The sequence below is a fragment of the Bufo gargarizans genome, chromosome 5, assembly GCF_014858855.1.
Source record: "Bufo gargarizans isolate SCDJY-AF-19 chromosome 5, ASM1485885v1, whole genome shotgun sequence".
NCBI classification, from domain to species: Eukaryota; Metazoa; Chordata; class Amphibia; order Anura; family Bufonidae; genus Bufo; species Bufo gargarizans.
Window position 1 is genome coordinate 72,046,533 of NC_058084.1, and position 13,639 is coordinate 72,060,171.

Below are 13,639 nucleotides of genomic sequence, written 5' to 3' on the forward strand. Positions count from 1 at the left end.
TGGCTGCCTGGCTGCCCCCATACAGTGTAACGATTCCATGTGGCTGCCCCCATACAGTGTAACGTCTCCTTGTGGCCCCAAGTGTTTTTTTCTTCTAAATGGGCATTTATCGCGATATATATCGTTATCGCGATAAATTTCTTAATATCGTTATCGTGGGTATATTTTTGATATCGTCCAACCCTGGGTGGGGGGGGGGGGGGGGGGGGGGTCCTTTCCGACTCCATTGAGGCAATGAGAATAACTCCTTGGATCAACAACCCTTATCCAGAAATCTAATAACTATAAAATAAATAAATAAATGAATAAAAATACGGTGAAAAACTGTTCCATGTCAAATGCCCTGAAACTACAAGGGGGCACTGCCTCCGACTGGAGAAGAAAAAGTTCAGGCTTCAGAAGCATCAAAACTTCTTCACTGTAAGAACGGTGAATCCGTGGAATAGACTTCCTCAGGACGTGGTACCAGCAGGAACAGTAGACAGCTGTATAAAGGGTTTAGATGAATTCTTAAAAGTAAATAACATTAATGCTTATGAAAATGTGTAGAAATCTGTGTCTCACTTCCTTCTGGGATTTGCGTCCCCATCTATCCCTTGGTTGAACTTGATGGACTTAAGGAATCTTTTTTTCAACTGTATTAACTATGTAACCTGTAATATTATTACACTACAGAAATACATCCAGACCCTTTTAGTGAGTTCTCCCTTACCCCCTCCTCAGACAGAGAGTTCCTTAGTTTCACTGCTCTTACAGTAAAGAATCCTCTTCTATGTTTGTGTACAAACCTTCTTTCCTCCAGACGCAGAGGATGTCCCCTCGTCACAGTCACAGTCCTGGGGATAAATAGATGATGGGAGAGATCTCAGTACTGACCCCTGATATATTTATACATAGTTATTAGATCTCCTCTGAGTCGTCTTTTTTCAAAAGCGAATAACCCTAATTTTGATAATCTTTCAGGGTACTGTAGTTGCCCCATTTCAGTTATTACTTTAGTTGCCCTCCTCTGAACCCTCTCCAGCTCTGCTGTGTCTGCCTTGTTCACAGGAGCCCAGAACTGTATGAAAGAAGACTGAGGGCTGGGCCCACAGGTACAGAGGGCACACAATGCCACACAGACAATGGTTCTTTCCCAGCAGTTGAGTTTATTGAACAATGTAGCGAACAAGAAGCTGAGAATATATAAAACAGATTGGTAGACAGAGAATAAACCAAAAGTAAATTTAACACTGTCTAACAATAAACAAGTAACTGTGATGTTTTCCCTAAAGTCCATTAAGCAGCCTAGCTGCACTTGTATGTTCCTGGACGAGTTCCTCATTGGGTTGCACCCTGAAGTATTGCGCAATACTATTTGTAATCCACAGGGAAATGATGTCTCTCTCTTGTAACTTTAATCCTTACTCCAGCTCCCAGTATATAACACCCTATGAGCAGCCAGTGAGATAGGACAGTGTTAATGTATGAGTCCCTTAGGACTATGCATTAGTTTGCAGCCCGTACACTGCAATGAAACTGTACTTGGAGCATTATTGTATATTGTATGTCCAAATGCCACTTCAACAGTATGGTGCAATGTGACGCGGCACTTCATCAAGCAGGTTCTTGGTGCTTTTTCTTATTTCCTGGTCCACTCCAGAACTGGATCCTACAGACACGACACTCCTGGGGTCGTCGCTAAAAACCTCCCCTTCGTGCTGTTGCCAGTCTCCACTGTGAGCTGGTCCATTCCCTTCCAGATTCAGCAGAGATGATGCCTTGTGGTTTCCAACAGCACCAAGCACAGCCTCCGTCAGGGGCTGACTGGCAACTTTTGGCCCAGGGGGCAAGTAACACGGAGAGGCCCACTGAGCCCCCCTCCTGCTTACCCATTTCCCCTGCCTCCTCCGCCCCCCCCCCCTTGACACTTTCGTCAGCCATGTAAATTACAACACAGGAAAACAAAATAAACTAAGGATGCTCCGATATATCAGCCGCCGAAACATATCAGCCGAAAATGGCATTTTTGGTATAATGCCGAAAGTGTCATTTTCTGGCTGATACAGTGTTGCATCCGTGTATTCTCTCCTCCCCGCTGGGCGCTGCTCTGTGTCTCCCCCCCCCAATGACACCTGATGATTTTTGCAGAAGAAACTGTATATTGTGGGGCACGGTATATGCTATGTGTGTATAACATAAACATATTTCATATGAAAACTTACAATTACTTGGCTTGACTGGACCCTTGGGGATCTCGGACACCTCCACACTTTGGCCGGGGGCTCGGCGGAGCTGATGTGTTTTATCCTAATGAGAAAAATATCATAATAAGGATTTGGAGAAGGGGCAGAGGGATAGCAGAGCAGGGAGAGGCTGGTGCTGCTACTAGGGGCTCATACCATGGGGGAGTAATAAAGCCCACCATAATGCCCCCTTCTCAGTAGTAATAATTCTCCTTATAATAGACAGTGCCAAAAATACACCCTTGTAATGTCCCCAGTTGAGCTAATGTCCCCATAGTGCCCCCTATAATGTGCCAGTAGCCAATAGGCCCCCCTATAATGTGCCAGTAGCCAATAGGCCCCCTATAATGTGCCAGTAGCCAATAGGCCCCCCTATAATGTGCCAGTAGCCATAGGCCCCCCTATAATGTGCCAGTAGCCATAGGCCCCCTATAATGTGCCAGTAGCCATAGCCCCCCATATAATGTGCCAGTAGCCATAGCCCCCATATAATGTGCCAGTAGCTATAGCCCCCCATATAATGTGCCAGTAGCCATAGCCCCCCCTATAATGTGCCAGTAGCCATAGGCCCCCCTATAATGTGCCAGTACCCATAGCCCCCCTATATAATGTGCCAGTAGCCATACCCCCCCATAATGTGCCAGTAGCCATAGCCCCCCTATAATGTGCCAGTAGCCAGATAGGGCCCCCCTATAATGTGCCAGTAGTCATAGCCCCCTATAATGTGCCAGTAGCCATACCCCCCCTAATGTGCCAGTAGCCATAGCCCCCCTATAATGTGCCAGTAGCCAGATAGGGCCCCCCTATAATGTGCCAGTAGCCAGATAGGGCCCCCCCCCTATAATGTGCCAGTAGTCATAGCCCCCCTATAATGTGCCAGTAGCCATATAGAGACCCCCCTATAATGTGCCAGTAGCCATATAGAGACCCCCCTATAATGTGCCAGTAGCCATATAGGGCCCCCCTATAATGTGCCAGTAACCATATAGGGCCCCCCTATAATGTGGCAGTAGCCATAGTCCCCCCTATAATGTGGCAGTAGCCATAGTCCCCCCTATAATGTGGCAGTAGCCATAGTCCCCCCTATAATGTGCCAGTAGCCCATAGGCCCCCCACTATAATGTGCCAGTAGCCAGAGAGGGCCCCCCTATAATGTGGCAGTAGCCCATAGGCCCCCCCTATAATGTGGCAGTAGCCCATAGGCCCCCCACTATAATGTTCCAGTAGCCATAAAGGGCCCCCCTATAATGTGCCAGTAGCCAGATAGGGCGGCCTATCAGTGACAGAAATGAGAAGAAGGAAAAAAAGCCAGTCAGACTTATACTTACCTCCTACCTCCAGCACCTTCACTGAAATACTCCCGTCCCGCCTCCAGCGCTGCTGTCGATGTCCTTACTTTACGGCTCAGTCAGGCGGCGCGATGACGTCATCGCGTCGCCTGCGCCGGTCCGGCGGCCTCTCTGATAGGCTGCCGGCCGCACGCCTCCCCCGCTCCCCGTCTCCCTCCGCAGGCTGCAGTCACATATCATTCCGGCCCAGCCGGCCGGGACAATGAGCTGACAGAGAGGCCCGGGGGGCAATTGCCCCCCGGCCCAGTCCGCCCCTGGCCTCCGTCTGATCACTTTCTGCTTCTAGAGGAGCCTCCTCCACTTATACAGGGAGAGTCTGATGCAATAAGTCATTTTCTAAGTGCAGTGTCAAACCTGCATATTCAGTTTGCTATCACACTTGTAAGGGTCCTAAACAGCCCATAAATTAGCTATTTTCAAACTTTGCAAACTAAATAGGTTATTAGTATTCCTCTGATAGACAGCTCCAATGTAGACTTTTATCATCTCATCATTTGCTGCCATCTACTGACCAAAGTAAGATGTTGCAGTAATTATACAATTTACAACATAGCAGAGTAATACATTTAAGGTCCCTTGCCCAACATCCTTACATGTACACAGTACATGACTAGTGATTTGTAAAGTGGAAGGACTATGTACTCATCACGGGCATCTATGCCCCTTTTATTGCAAACCATACTCTTAGGGTCCATTCACACGTCCTCAAGTGTTTTGCGGTCCACAAATTGCGGCTCTCCGGCCATGTGCGTTCCGCATTTTGCGGACCGCACATGGCCGGCACTATAATGGAAATGCCTTTTCTTGTCCATGTCTGCGGACAAGAATATAACGTGTTCTATTTTTTTGTGGGCACCGTGTGCTGTCTGTATCTTTTGTGGCTCCATTAAAAATCAATGAGTTCGCACCCGTTCCACAAAATTGAGGAACGGATGTGGAGCCATTTTTTGGACATGTGAATGGACCCTTATTGGTCTTGCCAGCAGCTCCTGACACTGGTTTCTACAGTTTAGTTTGCTGTTCACTAAAATTTCTAAGTCATTTTCCATGTCAGTGTTACCCAGTGTTTTACCATTTAGTATGTACGGGTGACTTGCATTATTCCTTCCCATGTCCATAATCTCATCTACCACTTCTCTGCCCAAGCCTCCAATCTATCAAGATCCCTCTGTAGCAGTATACTGTCCTCTTCCATGTCAATTACTTTACACAGTTTAGTGTAAAAGTTTATATTTTACTGTTCAAGTCTTCTACAAGATCATTAATAAATATAATTAAAGAGAAAAGGGCCCAATACTGACTCCTTTTGTACCCCACTAGACAGTGACCCAATCTGAGTATGTACCGTTAATAATAACCACCCTCTGTTTTCTATCATTGAGCCAGTTACTTACCCACTTACAGACGTTTTCTCCCAGTCCGAGCATTCTCATTTTATATACTAACCTTTTATGTGGTACAGTGTCAAATGCTTTGGAGAAGTCCAGATACACGACATCCATTGATTCGCCGCTGTCAATTCTAGAACTTACCTCCTCATAGAAACTGAGTAATTAAATTAATTTGACAGGACTGATCCCTCATGAAGCCATGCTGATACAGCGTTATACACTTATTTGTACTTTTTGACAAAATAAAGCAGCGCTCAACTGTGTGCACAATTTATGAAGCACTGACACGTTCAGGATTATTGTATTTGTATTTATATGTATTATATGCATTTTGAAATAATGGCAGCTGCTCTAGGTTTTGTATTTTACCCCAGTATAGCAATCACATGACACCTTATCCTTTTTAACAGGTGTGTTTGTTTTTTTTTACTTATTTTGAATATTGGCACCACATTTGCTAAGCACTAATCCTGTGGAACACTCCTTGTCAGAAAGATTATCAAAATTAGGGTTATTCACTTTTGAAAAAAGACGACTGAGAGGAGATCTAATTACTATGTATAAATATATCAGGGGTCAGTACAGAGATCTATCCCATCATCTGTTTATCCCCAGGACTGTGACTGTGACGAGGGGACATCCTCTGCGCCTGGAGGAAAGAAGGTTTGTACACAAACATAGAAGAGGATTCTTTACGGTAAGAGCAGTGAGACTATGGAACTCTCTGCCTGAGGAGGGGGTGATGGTGAGTACAATAAAGGAATTCAAGAGGGGCCTGGATGTATTTCTGGAGCGTAATAATATTACAGGCTATAGCTACTAGAGAGGGGTCGTTGGTCCAGGGAGTTATTCTGATTGCCTGATTGGAGTCGGGAAGGAATTTTTTTCCCTAAAGGGAGAAAAATTGGCATCTACCTCACATTTTTTCTTTTTTTTTGCCTTCCTCTGGATCAACTTGCAGGATAACAAACTGAACTGGATTGACAAATGCTTATTTTCAGCCTTTTAAACTATGTAACTATGTTATTATAAAATCCTTAAATATCAGAAATAAGAGTCTGTATATGAGATTATGTAAATCTCTTATTAGGTTATTATTTTATGGTCACTATTTGTACTTTGTGCAACCTGCACATCTGTTGTTCTGTCAGGTCTATTGGTTAGTAATAAGTTTAGTATGGCCATCTCTCTAGTCTTATCCTGAACCAGTTGGGAAAGGTAGTTGTCTTTAGTTATTGCCAAGAACTTTTTTCCTTTGTGAGATCCACATGTTTCAGTTTCCCAGTCTATATCTGGGAAGTTTAAGGCCCCTTATAATAATGACCTCATGATTTGCCGCTTTATCTATCTCGTTTAGTAGTAGATTATTTGTGGTGGCCCAACAGAGTACTAGAACCTCCTTTCTATTATCCATTTCCCCAATACATTTTTCTTTCACTCTAATATTATAATCACTTACTTGTATCATCAATTTAAAAATAAATAAACATCATGGGCATCACCACCTGTGAAAACGCCCGTACTATGGCCGATTCGTTGTTGTTTGGTCCCACAAAATATTCAATAAAAAGTGATCAATGACTCCCAAATGGTATCATTGGTATAATTTATCACTGATCACCCTGCAAAAAAGATTCCTAGCACTGCTTAGTACACATAAAGTGTAGTCAAAACTGTGGCAATTTTTTATTTTATTTTTATAATTCCACCCCATTAGGAATTTTACTCTCGCTTCCCACTACATTACCTTATTTTTCACCCCATAAGACACACTTTTCCCCTCAAAAAGAGGGGGGAAAGTGTCCCTGCGTCTTATGGGACGAATGCTGGCAATTTACATTGCAGACTGCGATGTATTAGTGAGGAGGGTCTGTAGTAGGCAGGGAGAGCTGCGGGGCACTGAACTCTGGCCCCGCCGCTCAGTATGTACTGTATTATACGTAGTGTTAATCATCATATCTAAACTGCGCTCCCCATGTGTACTGTACTTACCGGTACACATGTCACGCTCCTGTAGTAAGCACTAGCAGCTAGCAGGCGGGCCGGGCTGCCGTAACTCACTGAGGTCACGTGCCTGCTCCGCCTACTTTATGAATGAAGTAGGTGGAGCAGGCCTGTGACCTCAGTGAGTTGCGGCCGCCCGGCCTGCCTGCTAGCTGCTAGTGCTTACTACAGGAGCGTGACATGTGTACCGGTAAGTACAGTACACATGGGGAGCGCAGTTTAGATATGATGATTAACACTACGTATAATACAGTACATACTGAGCGGCGGGGCCAGAGTACAGTGCCTGCGCGGCCCCGCAGCTCTCCCCGCCTACTACAGACCCTCCTTAGGGATCTGTGGATGGGATAATAATGGGGGGGGGGTCTGTGGATGGCATTATGATGGGGGGGTCTGTGGATGGGACTGTTATGGGGGGATCTGTGGGTGACACATATAGCAGTGTCATCCACAGATCCACTACCCCATAACAGTGCCATCCACAGATCCCCCCCCCATCATAATGCCATCCACAGTCCCCCCCCACCATCATAATGCCATCCACAGATCCCCCCCACCATCATAATGCCATCCACAGATCCCCCCCCACCATCATAATGCCATCCACAGATTCCCCCACCATCATAATGCCATCCACAGATCCCCCCACTATCATAATGCCATCCACAGACCCCCCACCATCATAATGCCATCCACAGCTCCCCCCATAACAGTGCCATCCACAAATCCCCCACCCCATAATAGTGCATCATCCACAGATCCCCCATAATAGTGTCATGCACAGACCGCCATTAGTTCAAACCCACCAAAAGCACATTTTTTGGTTAAAAATAATTTTTTTCTTATTTTCCTCCTCAAAAACCTAGGTGCATCTTATGGGCCGGTCCGTCTTATGGGTTTAGGAAGGCTGGTAGTAAAAAACAAAAATAAAAAAAAAGAAAGTCGCCCAGTCATGAAGATTTTGAAGCAGACTGCATTTATGTCTGTAGATCATTCAGTGATACCGAATAAATCTTGCAACAATGGTTTTCAGCTTATCGCTTTCCAGTTGTTGCACACATGCAACTTCCATCATGCTGGGAGTTGTAGTTTCACCACAGTTGGTTAACCACAGGTGGCAGAATTTCACTTTATACCTTTCTGTTTTGCTGATACAATCAGTGCGCTACCTTGCTCCATAATTTGCATTACGATAGTCATACAAAGTGCACAATCCCCTGAAGACACCGGTGTTCTGACGAATCATGTCGAGAGGCATTTATACTTTTAAACTATCTTTTAGGAATATTTTTAATGTGCTTATGTAAAAGTTTGGCGTTTTGGAGTCAGATGACTAATTGTAAATATACACCCTAGTAGTATGGCATAGTCATTGGAAATTGCTGCAAAGTCCCCTATATGCTATTCTAGCTTAGGAAATATAGACTTCTTTCTCACCTTTCTTATAGGTTTGACGCAGAGATAGTCATTGTTGTGCTGTACAAGATCGTTTAGTCTACTTTTCAGTTCAGCAATTGCAGATGACTTATTGGGCTTTAGATGTCTTGTGTAGTGCCCGAGTAAGCAGCCCACGTAAAACAAGTTCTGTCAAATAGAAGAAAAAGGCAAACATAAGGTATTTACAAAGAACTGAAGATGACTGACCTGCATGGTTTCACCTTCAAGAGCTTTACTTGTCAAAACTGCTCAATGCACATACAATGCATGCACCCTGAAATCAATGATGTGATGATCCAAAATCTACAACTCTACTTTTTCGTTTTTACAGAATGCGCAATCTTTATCATTTAATTTTTAACACAGCACAGAATATAAGTAATAAAATGTGTATCAATTCAGTTAAAAGCAGAAAATGTGTGGACTGAAATCAAAGCAGTAGGAAAAACGGTCAGAATTGTCTAATTTTGGCCTTCAGAATGCAATAGATTTTTTATTATTTAATGGGCATCTGTCAGCAGATTTGTACCCATGAAACTAGATGACCTGTTACATGTGCACTTGGCAGCTGAAGACATCCATGTAGGTCCCATGTTTACATGTGCCCGCATTGCATAGGACTAACATATGAACATGGGACCAACACAGATGCCTTCAGCTATAAAGTGCACATGCAACATTTCAGCCAGTTCCATGGGTACAAATCTGATGTACTTCAAAATTCAAAAAGAAGAAAGAAAGAACATGGATCCACCATCCATATGCTATGAATTGATCTATTGCTTCTCAGCACAATTCACATTGCCTAACAGCGTAATTAATTGTACACAACACCATCATCTATATGCAAGGCCATTTGTATATGTTTTGATCAAAATGCATAAGCCTACCCACCACATCAAGGTTGCCTCTTTCCAGTGGATCCCTACTTGTAATTTGGTGCAGCACTACGTGACAACCTCTGTTGCCTCCACTCCACACCAGCTGGAGGCTTGATCCAGCAGTCCAACAGCACCCATGCTGTCATACTCAGCCCCCTTAGTACTAGGCCCCTCCAAACCACAGGCACAGCCCTGCAGCAACAACAGCAACCATGCAATTCTACTAATGGGTAAGGGTAACAGATTATGTGACAGATCATTGGTTAGATGACCTAATACACACAGATCTTTTGTTATACACACCAACTATTGGTCTGATTGAAATGATATTGATCAGTTAATCTGTTGATGTAATACAGTCCTAATGGAAAGCGCCGGGGACATCAGATTCCTTGTCCCTGTCCTGCAAAAGGGTCTTGGACCGCCACTAATCAAAAGAATGGGAGAGCTCAGTCCCCCATTGTACACATCTGAATGTTCTCACATGTGTGGTCAGCTTTTAGTTCCTCTCCGCTCTGAAGCCAATTGCTTTGCCTAAGGCTTACTATTATTCCTATTGTGTCTGCGACAACATTATTGTTTCATCTGTGACAATTTCCGTGCAGGATCAGTATGTTTGTTTTTTGCGTGTCTTATGTTTTTTACGTGTACTGTTAACTTGAAAAGGGGATTTCCAGAGCATATCTTGCAAATGGTCAGTCAAGACCACTGTTAGGACACAGGTACCATCCACATCCTCTCTGTGGTTCTCATGGATTTATAGACTTCAATGGGCATGGAACACAAAGGAGGAATTGATAATATATTTTATATACTTTGCATATGACAGAGGGAAATATACTGAAGTACAATTCACAGGCATACAATTAAATATGAAGAATGGATTCATAATAACTTTTTTCTTTACCTTGAATTGACAACAATATGTTTTATTTCTGGAATTATTGTAGCAGTTTGAGCTAAAGTTTCTTCGTGTCTCGTCTACCTAACAGGAAAAACAAAATGAAGACACTGAAGTATAGAGTTAATTAGAAAAGATTTGTTCTCTTCATGGTACTCCAAGACACTGGCAAGAAAATACCATAAAACATAATTACCTATAGCAGTGAGTGTTTGCAAGTGAAGGAAAGAGCAGCTGTTAAATACCAGACTCTAGTATTTCTTAGGAAAATACACCAGAATGTGGAAAGAAATCTGAATCTAGTCCTTTCTAGTAATCAAATTTGTATGAAATATATAAATATTTATTCTATGCAAGTCCCAGGAGTTCACCTGTTTATCCCTGTTCTACTCAAGGGCATAGCTAACAGAAAGGACAGGTGGGACACGTGCCATCGGTGCTAAGTGTGGCTAGTAGGAAAGTAATTAGAAAGTGCTGGGCACCATGCCAAGATTTTGAATGCACGCACTCACACCTCCCTACAACTTCTGCTCACAAAGTCACTTCTCCCTATAGTGTATAAAAACCAAGGAACATAAAATATGGCATGGGTAACACACAGTGATAAGGCTCTCGGTAGTAGATGTTACCTACAGCCCTATGTACAGGTAACACCACCAGGGACATTGCTAGGTATTTAGAACTGGCCTGTGCTAAGGTTACAAGCATATTGCCCCAAACTTCCAGCCAGGAACAAAGCTGTTGCTTGAGTACACTGACTCTTCTACTGCAGCTGGGCAGAAAACACTCTACATTAGCTATGGAGGTTAGGGAAACCACTGTGTGAGAGCAGGAAAGAGGAACTGGATGGATCGGAGCTGCTGAGAAAAAACACTGTCTGGTGCACCCATGCCCCTAGTCACTTCTGACTGGGACCTGATCAGCTCAGCTTCTGTAGAGGAAATATGGTAGTCTCTTCCTTTACTCCAAACAGAGCCCTTGCTCCAGTAGAGCAGCCTAGAACAGGTTCTGGTATCTGCTTGTAAGTCCTCACTGTGCTGTGCCACTGACTGACATTCTTCCCCGTTCCCCCATGCCCCTGCCCCCTCAAAAACATAGCCACTAGACAATGGCTTAGAGAAAAATTCTCCTCCCTAGACCCCAAGTGGGGCACACCCTGATTCTGGGGCTCTTGTTTGACAGTAGCTGTGATGCTTTGATTAAGGTTTTTGGATGGGTACAAGGCAGGGCTTGTAGAGTGTAATGGCCAGCATATGGTATGGGAGTCAGAAAACCAAGCCAGAAAGTTGTAGTACATCCAACTAAGGCAGTCACAATTCCAACTGTAAACAGTGCCATTCTCTCCTAGATTACGGTGTATGGATTCTGGCAAGGATGGAAGTTATGACCCTATTTCCTCCCTACCTTGCTAAAGTCTCTCTCAGTAGAATCTAGTAACACTACCTTGGAACTAAGAGCAAGGGTTTCCCAGGAACGTCTCCTACAGATTGCAACACATCCTTGGCTTGCTGGTGGCCAGATTTATTGCAAATCACACATTTATGGGCCCAGCTGGGATGCCAGCTTTGGGAACCTATTAGTGTGCAGGATCTACAGGCCCAGAAGCAACAATCTGTGGGTAAATGTGCCACAAGATAACATAGAACCAGAACCATATGCCCAACTGTATCTCATCTTGAATCCAAACTATAGGTGGCCCAACAGAGTACTAGAGCCTCCTTTCTATTGTCCATTTCCCCAATTAACTTTTCCTTTCGCGCTAATATTGTAATCACTTTCATAGTTTTCACACATGCGTCTAAAACGCAGCTTTTGCACTACACATATACACAATATGCTAAAATTGTGCCATTGCGCCTGTGTATGCCTTATGTTGTTAATATTTTATTATTATCATTACTACTGTAGGTTACAAGTAATTTGAATGCTAGTTCATCTAAATGACTTAATCTACAACCATTTTCACCGACTACCTTTGTGAAATTGTTGCATACATCCACAAACGTTGTATCTTTTCTTGTGTTGCAGCAAGAGCTAAAATTCGTCTTCAGTGAATCTTCCTAAAGGAAAGAAAAATACAACATTATATAAATGGGCGGGACAATTAGAGATGAGCGAATTTCTCAAAAATCCGATTAGTCTGGTTCGCCGAATTTTCAGAAAAAATTTGGTTCGATCCGAATTTATTTGTGGCGAATTGTGTTAAAAAAAAAGGCTATTTCCTGCCTGCAGAGAGCCTTTATAGTGGTGTAGAACACTGTGCCTGGCAGGAATACGCATAGGAAGTCTGCTGTGGTAGTGAAACAAACTGCAAGACAGTATGACATGTAGATGACAGGGGTCGCTCTTAGAATCACTGCACACTTCACTTATTTGGGCGGTTACGGGGCCAAAACTGACCAAATAATAAGTGTAAACTCAGTCTTACAGGTCAATGTTAGCGCCAGACATAAAGAACTGTGCAGAGGCCCAAGTTCCTACTATAGCGTGAAAGAGCGCACTCCTTTTACACCAATTCACTGATTCCACATAGATGTCTACAGAACCTGTTCTATTAAACGCTTATACAAGTAGAGCCCCCTGACAGAGTGGAGAGGGTGTCAGCAGTAAGTTTGTGTTGACGCCACTGATTATTTTGCCCTCCCTCTGATCTGTCGGAACAATAACCCCAAAAAACAGATCCTGTCTGTGGAGCATCCGCCTTCACTCGGTCAGTAATCCATCAGTATTGCTAAAGCCCCCCAAAAAAGGAGTGGATCCAAAAGAGAGATAACACGTGAATGGAATATTTGCATGTCCTATGTGTTTTGTACCCACTCCTGCTTTTAGCTACCAAATCATAAGCCAATTCTGATGCAAAATAGGGACCATGTCATGCAGGCCTTACAGCTGTTACATAGACAGGATCCGTTGTGCATCTCATTTTTCCTTCCTTCTGACAGATCAGAAGAAGGGTCAAATAAATGATGATGTCAGCCAGGCCAAAAGGCAAAATAGTGGCCCAGTTACGTAGTTGGGAGGGTGGGAACTAGGGATCGACCGATATAGATTTTTTAGGGCCGATACCGATACCGATAATTTGTGAACTTTCAGGCCGATAGCCGATAATTTATACCGATATTCTGGGAATTTTCATTTTTGAAAAAAAAATAAAAATTCCCACAAATCTGCTGAAAATTAATGTTTATTGTTAATGTGTATTTTATTTTTTTGTAAATCTTTCTTTTTCATTTATATTTAATATTTTGGTGTTTTTATTTTTATAACTTTTTTTTTTTTTAACTAACTTTTAGCCCCCTTAGGGACTAGAACCCTTGTCCCATTCACCCTGATAGAGATCTATCAGGGTGAATAGGAGCTCACACTGTCCCTGTTGCTGTGTGCTTTGTGCACACAGCAGCATGGAGCTTATCATGGCAGCCAGGGCTTCAATAGCGTCCTGGCTGCCATG

At 43.5% G+C, this 13,639-nt stretch overlaps 1 protein-coding gene across 1 annotated transcript in view; it reads right to left on the minus strand.

The window, feature by feature from the left end:
• Positions 1 to 13,639, minus strand: part of LOC122939261 — a 110,367-nt gene that overhangs the window by 19,255 nt on the left and 77,473 nt on the right. The window contains exons 3-5 of the mRNA XM_044295322.1: positions 12,162 to 12,248; positions 10,195 to 10,272; positions 8,407 to 8,553 (exon numbers count right to left, since the gene is read on the minus strand). Of these exons, the coding sequence (XP_044151257.1) occupies positions 8,407 to 8,553; positions 10,195 to 10,272; positions 12,162 to 12,248 (312 nt within the window). The remainder of the gene's footprint in view (positions 1 to 8,406; positions 8,554 to 10,194; positions 10,273 to 12,161; positions 12,249 to 13,639) is intronic.